Below are 21,112 nucleotides of genomic sequence, written 5' to 3'. Positions count from 1 at the left end.
TTAAAGTACGAATATCAGGGTAAGCCATTCAGAAGCAGAATAGGTTGGGTCGTCCCTTTGCCATAGTAGGGAAAAAAAATATTGCAAACTTTCAGAGGTTGGGCTCTAGAATCTACAGGTGCATCTCAATACATTAGAATATGATGGAAAAGTAAATTTCCAGTAGTTCAAATCAAATAGCCCCAACCAAGTCTTGAGTGCATATAGATGGACATACTTTTCAGAGGCCAACATTTCCATATTAAACATACTTTTTAAAAATGGTCTTTTGTAATATTTTTTGGAGTCACTGAATTGTATGTCTTCATTAAATGTAAGCCATAATCATAATTAGAAGAAATTAAATAAATTAAGACATGAAATGTTTCATTCTGTGTGTAATGGATCTATATAATGTGTTATTTCCACATTTCAATTGAATTATTGACATAAATAAACTTTTTTTATGATATTCCAATTTATTGAGATTCACCTGTAGCTCTGCTCCACCCCAACTACTACATGTAAAATGTGTTTGGTTCGTCTCTTCTGGGCTACTGTAGAAATATGGTGGTGGAGTGTGTGGAAGAGGACCGACTCCCTTTATTGATATAAATAGCAAAATAAAACATAAAAAAATCATAGTTTCAGGTGACCTTAAACCAATTAAAGCCTTGAATATTATTTTCAATTTATTTCTGCCATAGCTCCATTTGCAGTCTTCAGGCATGTGTGAAATAAGTAATTGATTTAAGATGGTATGTTTCTGAAATGATCAGACACATCACATGTAGAGCATCCTGTCATGGACCTGGCTGACATGCTCCCAAAACACCACTGGATTAGCTGCAGAACCCAAACCAGCCTTCTCGAATGACACTTCCTGCTGGCACAACACTAGACTGAAAGCATCAACTCCAGCCAGGACCGGGTCTAACATCTTCTGATGCAGAGGTAAATCCAGCAAGAAATCAAATAAGACAGCATCAATGCACCACCTGAACTGTCATTGTCAAAACAGTATCATTTACTGATTCTGAACAAAATGTAACTATGTTCAACCCGAAATCCAAGAAATATTGTCCTTTTAATTCAGATCATTGGCTAACAAATTATTTTTGGTTAATGATCTGATCATTGAAGAGTATATGAACTTAATGTGTTAACGTGACACATAGCAAAACAGCACTACTGGTGAAGCAACACTTATCGAGGCTCGTCCTCCAAAGTCTAACTTTTATCAGTCAGTCAGACAAAACAGGAAAGGAGGAAGAATTGGAGCCTTTTTCTGTGTTTGTGTATAATGATATTGACTTTGATAAATGTACAGCCTGCGCTTTAGTTCAAAGTACAGTTCTCATCATTACATTATATTGGCCAACAGGAATTTCTACTTCTGCTTATTATTATTTAGTATTGCACAAATGATCATTTTGACTTAATGATGGGGTTGTAGGCAAAGTCTGGGCATCATTAATAACAATTAGTTATGAGGGAAACGTGACTGCCTGCACTAACTTTCACAACAATGCATCCAATAAACCACAAATATGAACCAGCTGGTGGTGCCTGGGTGAAGGTCAAGGATCATAAAAGTCATTACGATTCATCTTCTGGGTAACGTGAATGTTTGAACAGTGCCACTACATCCATATAATGCTGTAGTGAAAACTTTGACCTGTTGTTGTTGTTGCTAGAGAAAAAGTCAGGTGATCACGAAGGGCGCTTAAGATTAGATAAGCTAAAATAAAACTTTACTGTTTGACCACATGTAAATTTGTCTTGAATCACATCCAACTAATCAACACAACACAACACAACACAACACAACATAACACAACACAACACAACACAACATAACATAACATAACATAACATAACATAACATAACATAACATAACATAACATAACATAACATAACATAAAAAAACCCCATAAAAAACCATATGTATATGTAAGGTCACTCCACTTGTACAAAATTCAATCAATTAAATAAAATAGCTGTTAAGATATTTCAGCAAAAATGTCAAACCACTTTAACTTAGTAAGTGAGCTGAAAACTTAATCCGACAACTGTTAAAATATTATTTTTTAAATTGTGCAGGTGGATACCTCTCTGATTGAATTAAAGCTGCAGGCCAGAACTTCAGCTCTCTTTGTGTTAGTGTTATTTTACATCAGAGTTTGACAACACTGTAATTCAATATAGTTAGAAATTTTCTTTGTCACTTATCATGCTGCATCTCCTACACACTTTGCATACTCCTCCACTATCTCCCACCCCACTCATAAACTCTCTCTCTCTCCTCGAGGAAAGTAATGATATTGTCCTTGTGGAAAAGTACCGGCATCCAGGCCATGCTTTGTTCATTGTCTGTTTTGGAGAGTGAAAACACAAACAATGGCCTGAAACAAATGCTCCGCATGGCCTCACAGCATCGAAATATCAATATTATAAAATGGGATTAATCTTACTGTATGCATAACAATCTGTTAATAGCTATGTGAAACATGCATCAAATATAGTATATAAATTATAGTACAGTTGTTTTTTATACAGGCTTGCAAATTAGATGCAAATATGAAGACCAATAACCGTATATATCATATTACTAATGAGTCAAAGGTTACATACCTCAGAATAAACAAAAAGATATCAGTGTCAGATGAATTCTGTAGAGAATAAGATGCCATTTGTCTACCTGAAGGCATACTAAGTAGGATTTTCCCCACTGAAACACCAGAACCTTTACATAACCTACTTACATCCTATCGGTGACCTGTGTCAGTAATAGCGGTGACTCAGCCTTCTCTCTATATTATGTCTTACTATTACTGGAATATTTTAGGGATGTAATCTTTTGGCAGGGAATGTAAAACAAAGTTCTTTCATGCTAGAACATGATCCTCTAATGCAGCACTTCCTGACATGTTGTGTGCTGCTTCCAACAAGTTATATTACTCACATAGTTCAGAAATAGTTCAGGATATAGGAGAATGGAGGTTAAGGTCTGTCAGTCCTGGTGGGACTGAGAGGTTCAACTCAGGACATGAAAATCTTGTAGGTTCGGTTGCCCGAGCCTGCAAAAATCCAAGCAAACATCATGGCAGGAGCTCGGTGATATGGCAAAAATCTTTTATCCTGATCCAGATAATATCATATCTTCATTACGATATACAGTACTGTGCAAATGTTTTAGGAAGGTGTGAAAAAACGCTGCAAAATATGCTTTCAAAAACAGGAAATGCGAATAGTTTATTTTTTTTAAACAAAAACAACAAAACAACAACAAGAATTAATCAACAAAATGCAAAGTGAGTGAACAGAAGAAAAATCTAAATCAAATCAACATTTTGCCTTTAAACCAGCAATCAATTCTTCCACACCTGCCTAAGACTTTTGCACAGTACTGTACATCACAATATAGTAAGTAATAGTAAAAGGTAGGAATTCTCTTAATTAATAGTCAATATATCCACATGGAAAAGTCTTCTTTTGTATACATAGTCCCATACCACTATGGTTTATTATAATATTTATACCCGTATTTAGAGCATAATTCCAAAGAAACCATCCATGTTATGTTTTCTTATAGTTATCATTTCTTGATTTAAACTGTATTTTGTTATTGTTTGTGCTTTCACTTTTATATCTGTGTCATGCTTGCAGGTTACAGTGGTAATGCACTATATCTGGTCCAGCAGCTGCTCCCAGGGGTGTGCACATTGCATCTTGTTAAGATGGGGAGGCAGCTTCGCCGACTTGGTTTACAAGGCATGTGCGTCAGAACGCCTTCAATTCTATATGTGTCTGACAATGGAGCAGTTCCATTCATGTATCCAGCTGCTTCGACAGGGTAAGTGGCAGTTAGGCAGTTCAGGGGTGGCAAATTGTGTGTTAGGCCTGCTGACCTCCCTCACAAAGCAATGCAAATTTCTCCTCTCACACCAGTATAATCCACTCATTATCAGTACTCCTTAGGAGGGAATCCTGAGTGCATATATGTTAAAGTAAAAGCAATAAACCCATGAGAATTAATAGTAGTCAGTACAGACAACTGCAAGGCTTGTTTTAAAATAAAATGTAAGGTTAAAGTTATACATGGCTGCTAATCTCTGGCCTGGCTGGAGAGAAACTGCAGAGGATGTTCTCAAGTGCTTCCAGGATCTCAGCACATCAAGGGAAATCATTAGAGCAATAAGCAAATATATGTCGCCCATAAAGTTGGAATATTTTTTTTGTTTTCAAACACAATCACATTGCCACAATCATTTCATGGAAAGAGGTAAACATATTAACATTTATTTTTCCAAATGTATGGGCGATCGTGTGTATTGATACATGAATATATATAAAATGTAGTGTTTTATTATCCTATTATGTATAAATGATCTTGGTTATCATTGCACTTAAACAATGAAGTTATAGTTATTAAGAAAATATTGTGACAGAAAATGACAGATTTTTATTGGTATTATTAGCAAGTTGTTGCAAAATGCATTTAACAGATCAGATTCACAATCAATGTAATTTTGCTTTTCTTTATTTACAATATGCGATATATACTCATATCGAAAGTAATGTTCCCGTCAAATCTTGTTTTTTGGATGACAGCGGAAGCAGCCGTGTAGAGAATGTCGAGTGTCCTTCCAAATATACCGCTAACACATAGTCAATACATTCCAGTCATTCCCCATGCACAGCCTTGACTAAACTATGGCGGCATGCCTGGTATTCTGGCATTAATCCATGGAATAGAGCTTCAATGGCAAAAGGAAATATTTACCACCCTTAGTAATAACAGCGAAAAGAATAGTGTCTAGGGCTGTGTCGTAATGAATGAGAACCAATGAAGCTTACATTGATGGGGTCTTTTCTCGTCTGGGTCAAACTGGCCGATGAAAACAACATCCGTGATTCATGACAAACTAACAGCACGGCCTTCAACTGTGAGTTGATGATAGAGAGTGACTTTGTGATATGATGCATAAAATAACAGTTTAGTTTATAATTAATGAAGCAAGCTGTATAAACAGGTCTCATTCTTGCAAGTCATAGCGTGTAAGGGAGAAAAACCATTCTGGCCATGGTCTGATAACATGGGACTATAAACTCACTCAAGAAAATAGGTAACATATTTGAAAAATATTCAAGACTAAATGTGTGCATCTCGATCAATCCAGTTTTCTTATATAACCCCTACAGACTCTTTTTTTTTTTTTTACCAGGTTTCATGTTCCTGGGAGAAGCACTGTCATAATTCAATGTCAAAGAGACACGGCATTTCCCCAAAAAATGTGTATTAGTGTCATCTTTAAGTTTTCTCTTTTCTTCCTTATTTCTAAGGGAGTTCCCAGGGATCTATCCTTGGACCAGTCTTATTCAAGATTTACTTAAAACTTTATCTTTCAATTGTGCCAAAACTAGGTACAGAGTTAGGTTTTTAAACAAATTACTTACATTTCTTGGAGACTTGAATGTAGCCTCATAGATGTGCCAAGCTACCTATATCATTTCATAACATTAGTTATTTAAAATTCAAATTTACATCCCTGAATGCACCAAAACCAATTCATGTTATGAAACCAGATGACACATTTTTATTTTGACTCTTTTATATAATCACTTGTGTTCCTGTATGACTCCTGTGAGTCAACACAGCGCTTTATTAATGACATAATGACGATGAAAAGTAAGATTTGCGGTTAAGTGAGCATAAATGTGAATCTGCATTTCAGAGATTATGTAACATTCAAGCCTATCAGGGGGTTTATGGTTCATTGGCTCCTGTGGCACTGCCCTCTCTCTTTTGCATATGTCAGTCCTGCCTGGAGGTTTCCGTTGCGGTTCTGATCCGTCTCTGTTTAATCCAACAAGACTTGATGATGACGTCAGATAGCCTTTGGTAAGTTCAGTCCTGAACCTGTTACTTCTCAGGTAGCTGTACTTTGTGTTCTACGTACTTTGAATTAATCAACTGTTGGGGTGAAAGTTTCTTTAATTTCTTGTTCATTTGACAGACAATAAAAACTATTCAATCCAATCACCTGCAAATACAGCTTTTGTTTTGCTGACAATGCAAGCTAAACAGAACAGTGGGTAACATAACAGTGAAGATATGCATTTAATGCAACATTCTTGTATATTGATGATAAAAGCCTTTTCTTTTGATAACAAACCTCCTATTTATGTTATAGGGAGGGAGGTAAGCTCCCCTTTTATTTGAAGAAGGCAACGACCTGCGAGGTCCCTATTGTATTTCGAATGATTCTTTATTTCATCGTTTTGCACCAAACTTTGCACACAGCATCTATGGACCCTCATGACAAAAAGTTGTAAAAAGAACTTTGATAGGGCGTCCCGGTGGCTCACACTGGTAGAGCGCTTACCATTAAGGCTGAGTAAATTAAATTTTTTTAATGTATTTTTTTTATTTTTTATTTTTAAATTTTAAATTTTATTTAATTTTACTTTTTGATTTTTTTTCCGCAATGCACATGATTTTTTATTTTTTAATTTTTTTAATTTTTTAATTTTTATTAAAAAATAAAAAATAAAATTATAAATAAAAAAGTAAAGAAGTAAAAAGGACAGTGGTGGAAGAAGTATTCAGATCCTTTACTTCAGTAAAAGTACTAATACCACACTAATACCACTCCGCTCATTTTAACTACCTAATAAACTTTTAAGTGGTTTAATTTATAAAAATGGGTAATAATTTTAAATATATCATGTTTGTCATTTTAAATCTTGACCTGAAAAGTAATTAAAGCTGTCAGCTAAATGTACAGGAGTAAAAAGTACAATATTTGCCTCAAAATGTAGTGGAGTAGAAGTATAAAGTTACATAAAATGTACATGAAAGTACCTCAAATTTGTCCAGTACTTGAGTAAATGTACATAGTTACTTTCCACCATTGCTACCTGCCTCTTCTAACTTATACATATCAGTTAAGAGTCCTCCTTCAGAAACTGTATGAGGATTAAAGGGATAGTTTGTGCATTATTATACAAAACTTGGTACAATTATTGTCAATGCCCTCCTGAGGATAACCCTTTAAGGTTTTATTGATCGGCCCCTAGGTGACACTGTGGTGGCAGTCTAATTTCATATTTGGTACCGTGGCCACACTTTAACACTTAAGGCAATGAAATTCATAGGGGTGGTATAGACTGGCCCCTGTAACGCAGACACCCCGACGGCAGCATGCCCCGACACGCATGTACTGCGAGGGCCCATTCAGTACTGCTTGCAGTCCTAGTTTTGTTTTAATTTCGTTAAATTAGGTTAGAAGTTGAATATAATTAGATTGTTTTGTTTATTGTTTTGGATGTGCTTACCTTAGCTGTGCTTCCTAACATGAATCAGACAATTTAGCTTATTTTTGCAACAATAGAGTCACCCCTGATGGCCATTAGAAAGAATGCATGTTAAAAGCACTTTGACCATTTGATCATTTACTGACCAAAAGGGACTTTGAGGGTTGCCTTGAAAGAAAGTTTGGAAAATTGGTACAAAATAATAGCCTGGCTAACACCAGACCAAATCTCATTGGAGATTAGGTCTGGACACCTTCAATGTATTTCTCCATAGAGGAGGTGTGGTTTACGATCCTCCGGAGCCGTTTATTGGACGCTTAGAATGTCTATCAAAGCGTCTGTAGGTAGCTCTTAGCCAATCAGATCAGTTATACCAGATGACGTAGTAGAGCAACAGAGATGGATGTTTGTTGTGTGTGTGTCTGTGAGAGAGTGTTGCTGCTGCTTTGCTTCTCCAGTTCTCGCTTTCTGCAAGATTATTTATTTTCACGCCTTATTCCCCCTCATGTCATTCAGCCACACACATCCACTGATTTTATGGGCAATAAACAAGCTGCTGCGGGTCTCTGGGGGCTCCGCTGTCCCCCGATTCGGAGCGAGATCACCGGCGGTGACCGGCGGTCTCACCGGCTCGGCGCAACGAGCCGCAGAAACCGCCCGTGCGGCGCTAATAGCCCCGCTACCGGTGATCTCGCTATGAGCCGGGGGACAGCGGAGCTGCCGAGAGACCTTTCACCTTTCAACTTTCGCTCTAAACTATTTAAAACACCATCTACAGCTAAAGAGAGTTTCGCGTCCGCAGCAGCCATGTTGGATCCGGAAAGCTTCCAAGTGCCGAGTAGTACGCGTCATCGTCTCACCGTCCCTCCCCGCTCTGTGATTGGATCCCTAAAACAGGGCTACGATAATCGCCTCGTTTCCAGACTGCCTGGAGGTTCGAAATCAAATTCGAGCGCGCAAGGCAGTCTGGGTATACCCAGGCTAACAAAATAATTATTTGAAGCTAGATGACTTTTACCCTTAACATGCAAACATGTTGCATCAAATGAATATATTAAGGTATTTTTACTTTCTTCTGCTGCAGTTCTTAGTAATTTAACTTCATACATAATGTGGGTAGATAAAGCTGTTTATTGATGCAGCATATCTATCCAATTTTCATTTTCAATTCAAAGGGACTTTACTGGCATGGACATTTCAAGAATAATGTTGCAAAAGCAGCAAAAATATAATTGTTCCAAATATTTGAACAGTATGCAATAACAGTAACATGAACATTAACACAACATTGCTTTCTTTCATTGTGAAAAGCATCAGATCCCCTGTTCAGATCCCCTGGTGTCAGTTCATTTCAACACACATTGTGTTGTAATGTTCTTCCATGACTCTGAGCCAGCACTGAACTGATTTACAAAAAAAAGAAACACTGAGTTGTGAAACATTAAATGACATGACATGCTGAAAACTAAGCAGATAATAATAGAAACAGAATGAAATATCTAGGGAGAATGTGGAGATTTGGATACAATTTGAATATTTGATTATACGACATCTAAGTTAAGCACATTTGTACATGCAAATGTTTATTTCCACAAAACACCTTGTAGGTTTTGCAATTCAGTTAAGCCCTGAATTTCCAATATAGATGACATAAGCTTTTTTTCATTTTCTAAAACTTTTCTTTCTGCATAGAATAGTAGAAAAGTGTACATGTTACACATTAGATTAGGGTCTTGCTGTTAAAGTTACTAGCTCATTTTCAACTCCTTTTCTTATGCATGTGCTGTTTGTGCATCTGTTTCTCTGTACATAATGCTCCAGTATTCTCTTGTTTGACTTTAAAGAGCAGGAAGTCAGTATAACTTCCCCCTGCAGGCATTGCACAGAAAAAATATAAATGATCCAGAAGTTATCAGAGGTAGAGGGAGTTGTCTGCAGTGTTGCTCTGAGGGGGAGAAATGCCATCCCTCCAAATAAAGGATCCGGTTTCATGCATTTTTGTCAGCAAACAGATACCATGCTGAAGTGTCCTTGAGCAGGACAATGGATGTCTAATAACTTCAGGCTGCCTCTTTGTGACTGACACTGACACCTCATTCAGCCTCAAATAAAGACTCCATTTCAATCCCTTATGTAACCAAATAACAGATAAAAAAAAGTGTATTTTATAAGTATCATTACCGTATTTACACGAAACATATATCAGTGCATGTGAGCATGAATGTGAAATGTGTTGCATTTTGCTGCCACCTATGGAGAGCTTCAGTAAAAGTACTATTGACTGGCAATCAACTTCCTCTTGCAGCGTGCTCCCTCCTGTGGGCAGATAAGGAATTGCAAGTGACTAAACATTAACCAGCATCTCTCAAGCTATAGTCAGGATTAATTATTCAATATTCTGCTTTGTATTTGTTGCAAGATATTAATGCACAAAATATTACTGCTGCTTATGTGTGTTTTGTAGGTTATAATGACTTCCAGCACTCCCCTTTCTTTATCAGCTGGAGGAAAGATCAGCATTTTGTATGAATAACATTTTCAAGGTCATTCCCCATTATCGTTTCCTCTCACCCACACACAAAAACTCCAAACGCACTTTTCGGCCAAGCAGAAAAGATTAAAAAAGTAAACAAAGAATGAGCAGTGGTTCACTGTGTTCCTATGAGCAAATGACTTTGACTTCTTACTGTAACCGGCTGTGCTTTCTGTCAGTGCCTCTTTATTATTGTTCTGTTTCACTCCAAGGTTTCTCAGTTGACCAGTCTTCATGACGCAGCCTTTGAAAACCTTGCAGACGGTCAGTACAGCGAAGCTGGAAAAAATATAACCTATTCTTTAGTTCTGTTTTGTGAAATAATAATGTAATTTTTAAGCTGCTGAACCTGTTTCTCTTGTTGTTGTTTAGATGCTTGGTTAAAGAAATGTGCTTTATTGAGGGGAAGTGAGTGGACAAAATCAGTTAGGCACTGGTGATTTGGCTTATTTTATTTATTTTGAGGTCTCTGTTACTTGTTGCATGCTGCTATAAAGAAGTATAGGAATATATCATCATGTTGATTTCCAGACCAGCGCTGATATTCCATATTGGCCTTATGATTCAACTTTGTAGAAGTTGTCATTGATTTCCTTTACAGTTTCATTACTTTTTTTTGAGAGAACAGCTGATATCTCACGCTAAAACAATCTACATTGCTAAATAAAATTTCAGGTAATAGGAAAATATTTTTATGTTTTGACTTAGGGATGAACAGTCTGTTTGAATCTGCTTTTTCATATCTTTTGCTTAAATTAAGTTTACACAGGTCTAAGTTCTGAATTTGGATAGAACACACTCTATTTTACTACTGAATTTTTCTTAGATTTTCTGGAAATAGCAGAAAATCAGAAAATATTTTGTTTCTCCCCCCAAACTAGATGAGTGCATCTGATTGGTCCAACCTGACCCTTCACCTGGAGGGGTCCCTGACCAGTGCGCTGGGTCATTATCTGGACAACTGGAGGCGTAACAACACAGCTGCAGCCAACGCTTTGGACAAGACTCTGGCTGAAGAAAACTTCAGCAATGTCATCTGGTATCTGGCGGTAATGATTGGCATGTTTGCATTCATTCTTGTGGCAATGCTGGTGAGCACAGTCAAATCCAAGAGGAGAGAGCACTCTAATGACCCCTACCACCAATACATCAAGGAGGAGTGGACTGCGCAGGGCAATGGTGATGTTATCAGCAACTTTGCAGCTCGATAATGCAAACAAAGACACTCAACACAGCAGAGCATCATTATCATCAATAGCAACATAACAAACAGATTTTCTCAAAATGTTTTCTTTTTCAGTGAATTATGCCCATTCTTGACACATTTGTTTTCAGAAAAATAGAATAAAATGAATATGGATATTTGTCACCATCAACACGCTGTCTGCTATCTTCAAAATATGTTCATTTGAATTGATTATTGTTTGTTTTTTTCACTAGGTACTGTCATGACTTTCTAGGACACTTAAAAAACACACCTGTGATTTTCCTGCTATGACAAATCAACATGTCTGCTGTGAAAAGGGCTACTGACAATAAATATACTTACTCAAATGAAGCATCATACATGCATGTTGTCTTTACAGTTCTTTTATCACTAGCTTTGGTTGAAAAAAGTTTTTTTTTGCTGTTGGGCATGTCCATTTTAAGAAGTCAAACTTTGAAAGATGCAGTTACAGAACACTCATAGTTCAGGAGGTCATACTTGGTTTCTACCTGCAGAGGGCAGAAGAGGCTCCTTCACTTCCAAGCAGCGAGGGAACTATTGTACTTGACAGTGGCGAGGAGGAAGACTCAAGAGGGAGCCAAAAATAGAGGTGCAGCTGCTTTGTCAATAGAGTAATAATGGTGAATGTGAAATTTAAATCTATATTATTGAGTGTAAGATCTTTGAGTCAATGTGTAGGTTGGGGAAGAGCAAAATGGGTACAATTGTTGATGAAATAATAGGGCATTTTTAATTCTGGCAATTCAAACTAAATCCAAGCAAATTGCTGTTAAATAAATACGAGAATATACGCAGTTCATGGTCAGATAGCACGTTGCACATGCTGAACTTGTGACACCACATCTGCAGAGCACCCAGTGCACACAGACTATTCGAGGTGCCCTTTGCACACCTGTTGGCAGATTGTCTCATAAGCTGTCACTTAAAATACACCACCATTTTCTACTCAAGCACCAAACCAAACATCCACTGTGTTTTTGGTCCTCAGACTTAAACACCTTAAAATAACTGAGCCCCCCCGTCCCAAATCTCCGGGGCTTAACTCTCTCCTCCCACATCACCAACTCCCTCAAAAAGACATCACAGGAAACGAGGACTGTACTCTGTTAAACCCCTCTGTGCTCTCTCTCTCTCTCTCTCTCTCTCTCTCTCTCTCTCTCTCTTTCTCACTTTATTTTTAGCTTTCAAACAACTGGTCTCCTAAAAATGGGCCTGTCCTGCACGAGTAGTGAGAGAGAAGCGCTGCTATGTATGGTATCCACCCCCCCACAGTACCTCACAGGCCGGACAGTACTCCTCTCTCGCCTTTGTGTCTGCAGGGAGAAGCTGTGAAGGAGTGATCGCAGGGGGGAGAAACAGTTGGTCGGTCCTGAAGATGCTTGTAGGAGTTGGATTTCTCTGCACAGTTTGGGATGCTTGACAACTGCCACTGACGGACCAACTTTTTCTTCGAAAACTTTATGCATCATTCCCCTATCCCTCTACCGGGCTAAGGTGACCTTTCTGTCTGTGCACTTTTACTGTGAGACTAAAACCAAACACTTGTGGGGGTGTGTGGTAGCTCCGGACCATGTTATCCCTGTGCTTGTTCCTGCTCCCTCTCCTGAGCCTGGTGCCTCTGGCCCCGGCTGAGAAGGGCCTGGAGTTTCCACAGTATGACGGGAAAGACCGTGTCCTAGACATCAATGACAAGAATTACAAGAAAGCCTTGAAGCAGCACAACATGGTATGTCTGTTCTATCATGGGCCCATACCAGACAGCAAGGAGCTGCAAAAACGACACCAGATGACTGAGTTGGTGCTGGAGGTAAAGTATTATGAAGAAGAAAAAGGAGGCAGAGAAGAGGTGGAGGGCCAAATTAAAGGAACAGGCGTATATAAAAAAACTACTTAACGCTTCTATAGCTTCTCTGTCATGCAAGATAAGAACATTTTCTTATTTGTCAGTTTTAGTTGATTCCAGAGTTTGCTTGGATTGTATAGTTTGGTGCATATGTAGACTAGCCAGGTAAAACCATCCTATCACGTGACCTCAACATTTCTATTGGCTCTACATTATAGTCTGGTCTTTCCACCTCAAGACATTAAGATATACTTGGGCCAATCAGGTACAGCACCAGAGTTAACAACTGGCCAATCAGGAATTACGTTGTAGATGATGACGTAAAATACAGGCTGCAGTAATGGCGGCGCCTGCAGGAACCAACGCTTAGCACTAGTGTTAGTCCAGAAAAAGCAACCATAACTCCAATTATTGCTGAAATAGATGCAATAATAACCAATAAAAATGTACAGGAGAATGCACAGGCAGAGATGTTTTTGCAGTTCTTTCAACTGGATTGAAGAAATATATGATGTTTGAAACAGGAGAAAGGCTATCACACAGAGCCAATAAAAATGTTAAGCTTGTGACAGGATGATTTTACCAGACTGTATGTAGACAGATATTTTGCCAGATTTTTATCGTAAATACCGCACAATTTTTAGTTTTAGTATCCCAGATTTCGGGAAAATCATGACAATATTTCTCTCACTCAATTCGTCATGCAGATTTATATGCTGAAGTGTTCATTTGAAATCTAAGATGGCTGCAAAAATGGCCGCCAATTGGCCAATTTTGTTGGGAAGATCAATATTAATTTACCTGACACCTTGGGAATTACATAAACATATGATAGAAAAATTGGGTGCATTGGGAACCCGGTCTTCCAACCAAACAGAGGTAGAAGAGCATGGATGAAGTCAAAAATGGAAAAAATAAAAAAAAAGCCACTTTGGGGGATGAAAATCAAAGAGATAATTGAAACAGTCTTGGTGACATTGAAGGATGTCCGAGGGAAAGAACTAAAGGACTCTGAGGGAGAGCACTACAAGTCCAATTATCCAGACCCATATACAAGATTTAGAGTGTAATAACTCCACATAAGTGCTCATATAATCAGGGAAACCAACTGGTGAGTTATAAAACTCCATCTTAATGTTCGTATGTGTGAGTTTTGTCAAGGTCAATGTGTATATGTGTGTACTCTATGAGAGCAAAACTGTCCAGTGATATGCAGAGGAGTCACTAAAGGTTAACTTCATATCGCCTTTATTCATTGTGTGCTTCTGTCCCTGAGAAATATATCACTCTAACTGTCCCTGTGGCTCTCCTCTGCTGGCAGAAATAGGCCATGTGTATTCTTTCTTGTTTTAGAGCAATAAATGTGAAGGGCACAACTACCTTCTCCTCCACTGTAGTGTTTTGTTGGTCAAACCAAAAGTAAGCCTGGAGTTATGTTTTATTCAGGCTCAGCTAAACAGCTGGTGTCTAATTGATAGATTATGAATCTCTTTGTTTGAGTCTCATACAGTAGGAAACACTGTGCCCTGTCTCATGTTACACATGGCTGAGGGTGAGTTGCTCTCTGACCTGTTGAAGGTAATCTGAACCCAGGCGTGCAGTCCTGATATTAGCTTTGCTTATTTGACACAGCACAGGTGGGTCATCTCACTATAGCTGGCACTCATGTGCAGTAACAACATACAAGAATGAACTTGTTAAAGCTGACAGTAGGCCTAGTTTATATATTTACTAAAATTATGGTTTTGCAGCCTCATAATCTGTGTAATATCTTTTTAATTCCTTTTTTGTTAATTTGTAGAAAACAAACAAAACTTAAATGGTGCCCAGTGGAGTTTTTTTTTTTTTTTTTTTTTTTAAATCAACAGAGAAATATACTATTAATAATAATTATATCCATGTTTGCTGACTCGCAATTTTCTTCTTCACTGGTATTGATCAAATCAAAATTACTTGATTTATCCCAGAAGGGAAATTCAGTTAGTCTGGTAACTCTGGCAGAATGAGACAGCCTGATGGCTGTAGGAGCGAAGGATCCTTTAAATCTCTCCGTCCTGCAACGAAGAGAGAGGACCACTGCTGGGTATTTCGAGATGGTCTTGAACATGTTGACAGTGCATCTCTCCACCACCTCCTCCAGTGTGTCCAACCTGGCTCCAACCACAGAACCAGCTCTTTAGACCAGTCTGTCCAACTGCCTTGCATCTCTGTGTCTGATGCTGCCTTCCCAGCAGACTGTAGCATAAAACAACACACTTGCCACTACAGACTGATAAAATATCTGCAGCATCTTACTAGATGTCAAGAGATTTGAGCTTCCTTCAGAAAAAGAGGCGGCTCTGCCCCTTGATGGTGCTTTGATGGTTGTTGGCACATTACTGCCACCAACTGTAGCTCAGTGAAATAGCTTAAAACCGATGATGGGAAAAATAGTAAAATACACACTGCACGCTCACACCAAGGCAACATTAGGTTATTAGGGTTTATTAGGGTATTTGGTTAAAGTTAGTTCTTTAGAGTGTTTGCTTTTTATTATTTAGTTTCAGCTTTTCAGACAGGCTTAGTTCTACAGAAGTTTTAGTTAGTTTTTGTTAGGGTCCGATATAATGTTTCTTTTAAGGAAATAATGACACAGAAATATGAAGCTACATACTAAAAACATTGTTGCAGAACTGTAGGAATGGCAATAATATTTGAATTAAAACTGGGTGCAATATGCATGAATAGTGTTAAATCTTTGTGCTACTTTAGCGTCCAATGTGAAGCAATTGTTGAGGGAAACTTATATTATAGCTTAAACTGAAATTAATTTACATTCATTTTTAATTTGTTCTGTTCATTTTTTAACAAGGCAATATCATTTCAGTAGGGTTTTAGTTTTTCTAAAAGGACTTCATTTTCATTTTCATTTCAGTTTATGACATATTTAGTACTTTTTAGTGCTCATTTTAGTTTTCAGTTCCGTTTTTGTTCACATTGATAATCCTGGCTTACATGTGCATGAGCATTTTTGTGCACAAACAAACCGGTACCCAAATGCAAAAGACATTGCTGCAGAATGCTAGTGGTCAAAGCTCCAATGGATACTTTTAATTTTTTCGCTATATATTGAAAAAAGCATGCATTTGTTTCATTTTATGTAAGGATCATTTGTAGCAGGAGACTCTTACTTCATTCACCCACTGCACTTCACTGAACAATTGCCAGAACAATTACAGTGCATATACTGTATCTTCGGTTATATTTAGATCATGGTAGCCTGGGTGATTATGTAACTGTGTCTCCATGGCCCCTGGGCAGCTTAAGCACCCCTGTCATACTGCCAATTTTGGTATTATTATTATTTCTTAATACTGGAATCAAACTCTTAATAATTTAATTTATTTACAAAAGCTGGCTCAATAAATAATTCAACAACACTGACATTTTTGTTCTCATAACCAAAATGAATTATGCTCTGCTTTTTTCTTTACATTTTATGTGTTCAGTCCTGTTAGTCCTTCATGCTCTCTTTGTTTTGGCTGCAGCTTGCAGCTCAGGTTATGGAGGAGAAGGACATTGGGTTTGGAATGGTCGACTCCCACAAAGATGCAAAGGTGGCAAAGAAACTGGGTCAGTATATAAATACACATTGCCTGATTGATACTTGCACTTAATCAAAAATTAGTTAAGTCAAACAGTTTTTAAAATGTATAAATTGACATGTGATTTCCTTTGATCACAGGCCTGGAGGAGGAGGGCAGTGTGTATGTTTTCAAGGCCGATCGGGTGATTGAGTTCGACGGCTTGCTCTCTGCAAACGTTCTGGTGGAGTTCTTGTTGGACGTGAGTAGACGGATTTAAGAGCAGATTCTCAGCTGCTGGCACTAATCAACACCAGCCTGGCCACAGTTACAAGCTTACCCCAGTGCTTCTCTCTGTCTGTGTGTCTCTAGCTGTTAGAGGAGCCAGTGGAGGTGCTAGGAAATGCTCTGGAGCTGAGAGCTTTTGATAGGATGGAAGAAGACATCCGGCTCGTTGGTTACTTTAAGAGCGAGGACTCTGAGCGTGAGTGTGCAAGGCTGCTGCTGACATGAGTAAAATGTATGTTTTCTGCTGTCTGATCACAGCTCCCTTGTTATCTGTGATGGGCTCTCTGTGGCTCATGCCCTGAGTGCATTTTAACCCCTTCATCTCCACGGATTTACGGATCCATTTTTATCGCTGCTGCACACGCAGCTGCTCCCATCTGACATGTTGAGTCTAGAGCCGTTTACTCGTGGTGATGAGCTGCGGCTACATCCCATCTGACCAACTGTGGGAGCATTAAGTGGAGGTCAAAGTTCAGCTATTTCCGCTCCCTGATGTGCAAATATCATGTATACAACAGCCAGAGAAAGAACAAACAGATGTGTGACTAGGAAAACAAGAGTAACATCAAAAACCTTGTTGCCTACGGCATAAAAAAGTCTAATAACACTGTATGCTTTATGTTTAATTTCCTGTTTTCTTTCATCTTCAGACTACGATGCATTTAAAGAAGCTGCAGAGCAGTTTCAGCCCTACATCAAATTCTTTGCCACATTTGAGAAATCTGTGAGTAGAAAACAAACACAAATAAATAAATGCATCATTATTCTTGACTAATCTGTCTTTGCTGCTTCAGGTGGCCAAGGAGCTGACTCTGAAGATGAATGAGGTGGATTTCTATGAGCCCTTTATGGAGGAGCCAGTCACAATCCCAGGCAAGCCTCACTCTGAAGAGGAGCTGGTGGAATTCATAACTGAACACAGACGGTAAACGAAGAGCAATGTTCAGCTAAACTACTCCAAGAAATGTATGTTTCCAATATTTTATAAATGCATACTTTAACAATATGTTTTCTGTGCCATCAGTCCAACTCTGAGAAAACTGCGTGCAGAAGATATGTTTGAGACCTGGGTGAGTAATGATTAACAACTTTAAATTTAGTTTTCCCTGACACTTATAGTAACTTGACATTTACATTTGTCTTCCTCTCGTCAGGAGGATGACATCGAGGGCATCCACATTGTGGCTTTTGCAGAGGAGGAGGACCCTGGTAAGGGCCTGTTATATGCTATAATACCACCATTTGTTTTTGGTGGCGATAAACATGAGTGTTAAACATATTTTATCTAGACACTGGAGTTCTACAGCAACTTGCTTGTTAACTGTTGTGTTCTGATAATTGATCGATATTTGTCAAGCGGCAACCTCTGGGGCTGAAACATTAAGACAGCGTGAAATGTTGGTGGTGGAAGGGTCACAGCCCATATCTTTCCAACAGCATAACTGTGTTCATGTCCTGTTGTTGGAAGTTAAAGTATGTCCGGAAGTAGTTTTTTTTTAAGCCTAAGCTTGTTGTTTTTTTAACCTCAGGATAGCAGATGAAGTGCCAAAACTAAAATGTTTTTAAGCATTAACAATGTGGTTAGAACAGCCATTGTATCTGTTTAAAACAGATATTGTGATATAGGGTACAACTGGGATGTCACATGTTAACAATGAGCCATGCTACATGGTAACAGTGCTCCTCATCTGTCACATTTTGTAGGATATCATACGAATCACACTGCAAATGTTTTCATGAGAAATCATACAAACCTTTGGATCTTTTTGCAATAGTTAAAAATATGGGGAAATGTGTGCACTTTCTTGCTCAGAGTTAGATGAGAAGATTATTATATAATCAATTAGCTTAGCTTAGCATGAAGACTGGAAATGGGGGAAGACTTTAGGAGGTCACTGTTCTCGGCTGAAAAATAGAGAACCATGAGTAAGTTTTACAATTAATTTTAGTCCAATAATCCAATTTTGATTAGATAGCTTTAGAGGTGCTGTTTTTAGCAGATTTTGTCACTCTGGATAGATCCAGACTGGCTGTTTCCCTGTTTCCAGTCTTTATGCTAAGCTAAGCTACCTAGTTAAATGTAACTTGCAGACGTGAGAGTAATGTCAACCGTCCTATCTAACTCTCAGGAATATGAGTGACCAAATTTCCCCCAAAATTTCAAAAAAATTTTGTACATAGGCTGTGTTCTCTCACATAGTCAGATCATCTGATGTTTGAAATTGCTTCCAGATGGCTTTGAGTTCTTGGAGATCCTAAAGGAGGTCGCAAGAGACAACACCCACCTACCTGAGCTCAGCATCGTCTGGATTGACCCTGACGACTTTCCCCTGGTGAGCCGTCAAACAAAGCATAAAAAGTTAAAAACATGTAGGTGGATATTCAGCTCACATGCTGCAGGTCTAATGTGATGTTGTTTTTCTGCTGACCCCCTTCAGCTGATCCCCTACTGGGAGAAGACCTTCAAGGTGGATCTGTTCAGACCACAGATGGGAGTCATCAACGTTACAGACGTGAGTCTCTGACAACCTGTCTGACATGAATGTTATGTGGAGTTACTCCCGACATGATTTGACCTCTCTCTGTGTGTCTGTGCACAGGCCGACAGCGTGTGGATGGAAATGGACGACGAAGAGGATCTGCCCACCGCCCAAGAGCTGGAGGACTGGATCGAGGATGTGCTCTCTGGCAAAGTCAACACCGAGGATGATGATGACGATGAAGATGACGACGATGATGATGATGATGATGATGATGATGATGATGATGATGACGATGATGACAATAACAATAATGACGACAATGATGATGACAACGACGATGACGAAGATGATGATGACGATGATGATGATGATGATGACGATGATGATGATGATGATGATGATGATGATGATGATGATGATGATGAGTAATCCATAGTCCAATCCTTGTAAATGTTGACTCTTTTCCTACAGGTTGAGTCTAACATTGATTTCCAACAAACTTCTGTACAGTAAAATAACTTTCACAAATAAACAATCTCACATTTGTACTGACTATTTGCCAGCGAATAATACATCTATTTAATATCTAAAAATGTAATTTTTGGACAATGTAAATAAGCCTGAAAAGGGTTTAAAAATTTCAAATAAAAGATATACATACTTAAGTTCCTGGACCAGATATTTACCTCACATTACATGACAGTCTCTGTCATCTGATTAATCTCCTCTTTCAAGCCTTACAGGCCCAGCATAGACCCACTTTTATCTTTTTTATGGGAGGCACAGGGGACCTTTAGGAGATGATAGCAGGTCAACAGTAGCTGCAACAACAAAGCAGTAGGCCTATAACCAATCTGATACCCCTTTTCAACCAATGCAAACCTTATTCTTTTGCTGGACCGGTGCTGGTGATGGTGCTGGTTCACAGTTGGTTCAACTTTTGAACCTTCTCAGAACCATGTTTGCTTTTCCACAGGCTCGAGAGCCACGTCATTATACATGTCACTGTAAACGTCTCCGCTCTCCTTAAGCATAATAATAACAATGCTACTGGCTTTGCAATTCTAGCCTGCATTGATCACATTGCAATTAAACAAATAAAATAAAAATTATACAGGTTTTAGTTGGCCTTGTTGGTCATAAAAATCCTGCCCCTAGCCCCTGGCGTAAGTGGTTCATGGTTCGAGACCAACAAAGAATTGGTGCCTCTCTGGAACCAGGTTCCTGGCCGAGAGCTGATTCTTTGGCAGTTGAAATGCGAGGAACTGGTTCAAGATTAGGCACCAGCTTTGAACCGGCCATCAATCTGCCTTGGTTAAAAAATGTATGGTATCTTATCGTATGAAAGAGGCCTTGAGATGCACTGTGTACTGCGCAACACTACTTTTACTTGAATGAAATGTTGAATGCAGGACTTTTAATTGTAATGGAGCATCTTTACATTCTTATATTGCCAACTGCATTAAAGTAAAGGATCTGAGTGCTTCTTACACAGCTGAGCAGGACTTTCAAAACCTAATTTTTTCACTCTTAATCTGTTCATTTACACATGTTGTGGCTCATCGCTCTGCGTGCCAATAAACCAAACTGGGTGATAAATCTGTGTTTGGAGTTCCCTTTGCTTTTATTCTACAGCCTCTTTTCAGGTAATACAACTTAAGATTTAATGTTTGGTTTACCTATAAATGGTGTATTTTCTGCCCGGGGGGTTACAGCTTTGAAATTGTAAAACCACATGCTGACAGTCTCTGTTGTCAACCACTAATCTCTTCTTTCATCTCTCACTACTTCTACTTCTTCCTCTTTCTCAATCAGCTTTGCTTTGCTTCTTACCTGAATTAATGGGGCAAGCAGCAGCTGCACAGGGAGATAAT

General features: G+C 38.6%; 2 protein-coding genes across 3 annotated transcripts; both read left to right on the top strand.

Moving 5' to 3' along the window:
• The first annotated feature begins 5,809 nt into the window (after window positions 1-5,809).
• Window positions 5,810-11,391, top strand: LOC131979241 (potassium voltage-gated channel subfamily E member 2-like). Of its 2 annotated transcripts, XM_059343183.1 has the most exons (3): window positions 5,810-5,885; window positions 10,046-10,097; window positions 10,715-11,391. In XM_059343183.1, the coding sequence occupies exons 2-3, from the start codon at window positions 10,068-10,070 to the stop codon at window positions 11,042-11,044; spliced, it is 360 nt and encodes a 119-aa protein (XP_059199166.1). In that variant the 5' UTR covers window positions 5,810-5,885; window positions 10,046-10,067; the 3' UTR covers window positions 11,045-11,391. The 2 variants fall into 2 exon arrangements, with proteins under 2 accessions (XP_059199166.1, XP_059199165.1); XM_059343182.1 differs by lacking the exon at window positions 5,810-5,885 and having other exon boundaries at window positions 9,931-10,097.
• An 885-nt stretch (window positions 11,392-12,276) lies between these two features.
• On the top strand, window positions 12,277-19,892 carry casq2 (calsequestrin 2). Its single transcript, XM_059343061.1, has 11 exons — window positions 12,277-12,868; window positions 16,432-16,516; window positions 16,629-16,729; window positions 16,840-16,951; window positions 17,406-17,479; window positions 17,550-17,680; window positions 17,780-17,825; window positions 17,910-17,964; window positions 18,988-19,088; window positions 19,194-19,268; window positions 19,356-19,892. Exons 1-11 carry the CDS (start codon window positions 12,632-12,634, stop codon window positions 19,665-19,667), a joined length of 1,329 nt encoding a protein of 442 aa, XP_059199044.1. The 5' UTR covers window positions 12,277-12,631; the 3' UTR covers window positions 19,668-19,892.
• The last annotated feature ends 1,220 nt before the right edge of the window (window positions 19,893-21,112 follow it).

Source organism: Centropristis striata, chromosome 10 (genome assembly GCF_030273125.1).
Source record: "Centropristis striata isolate RG_2023a ecotype Rhode Island chromosome 10, C.striata_1.0, whole genome shotgun sequence".
NCBI lineage: Eukaryota > Metazoa > Chordata > Actinopteri > Perciformes > Serranidae > Centropristis > Centropristis striata.
The sequence above is the reverse complement of the archived record's forward strand: the minus strand, read 5'-3'. Positions and strand labels throughout refer to the sequence as shown.

What these genes read in the sequence shown, in the direction of transcription:
- casq2 (XM_059343061.1), top strand. Translation starts at nt 12,632, where the DNA reads ATGTTATCCCTGTGCTTGTTCCTGCTCCCTCTCCTGAGCCTGGTGCCT. An exon ending in AAGATATGTTTGAGACCTGG is followed by an intron (nt 17,826 to 17,909) that starts GTGAGTAATGAT and finishes TCCTCTCGTCAG; the next exon opens with GAGGATGACATCGAGGGCAT. An exon ending in TGCAGAGGAGGAGGACCCTG is followed by an intron (nt 17,965 to 18,987) that starts GTAAGGGCCTGT and finishes AATTGCTTCCAG; the next exon opens with ATGGCTTTGAGTTCTTGGAG.
- LOC131979241 (XM_059343183.1), top strand. Translation starts at nt 10,068, where the DNA reads ATGACGCAGCCTTTGAAAACCTTGCAGACG. An exon ending in CTTTGAAAACCTTGCAGACG is followed by an intron (nt 10,098 to 10,714) that starts GTCAGTACAGCG and finishes CCCCCAAACTAG; the next exon opens with ATGAGTGCATCTGATTGGTC.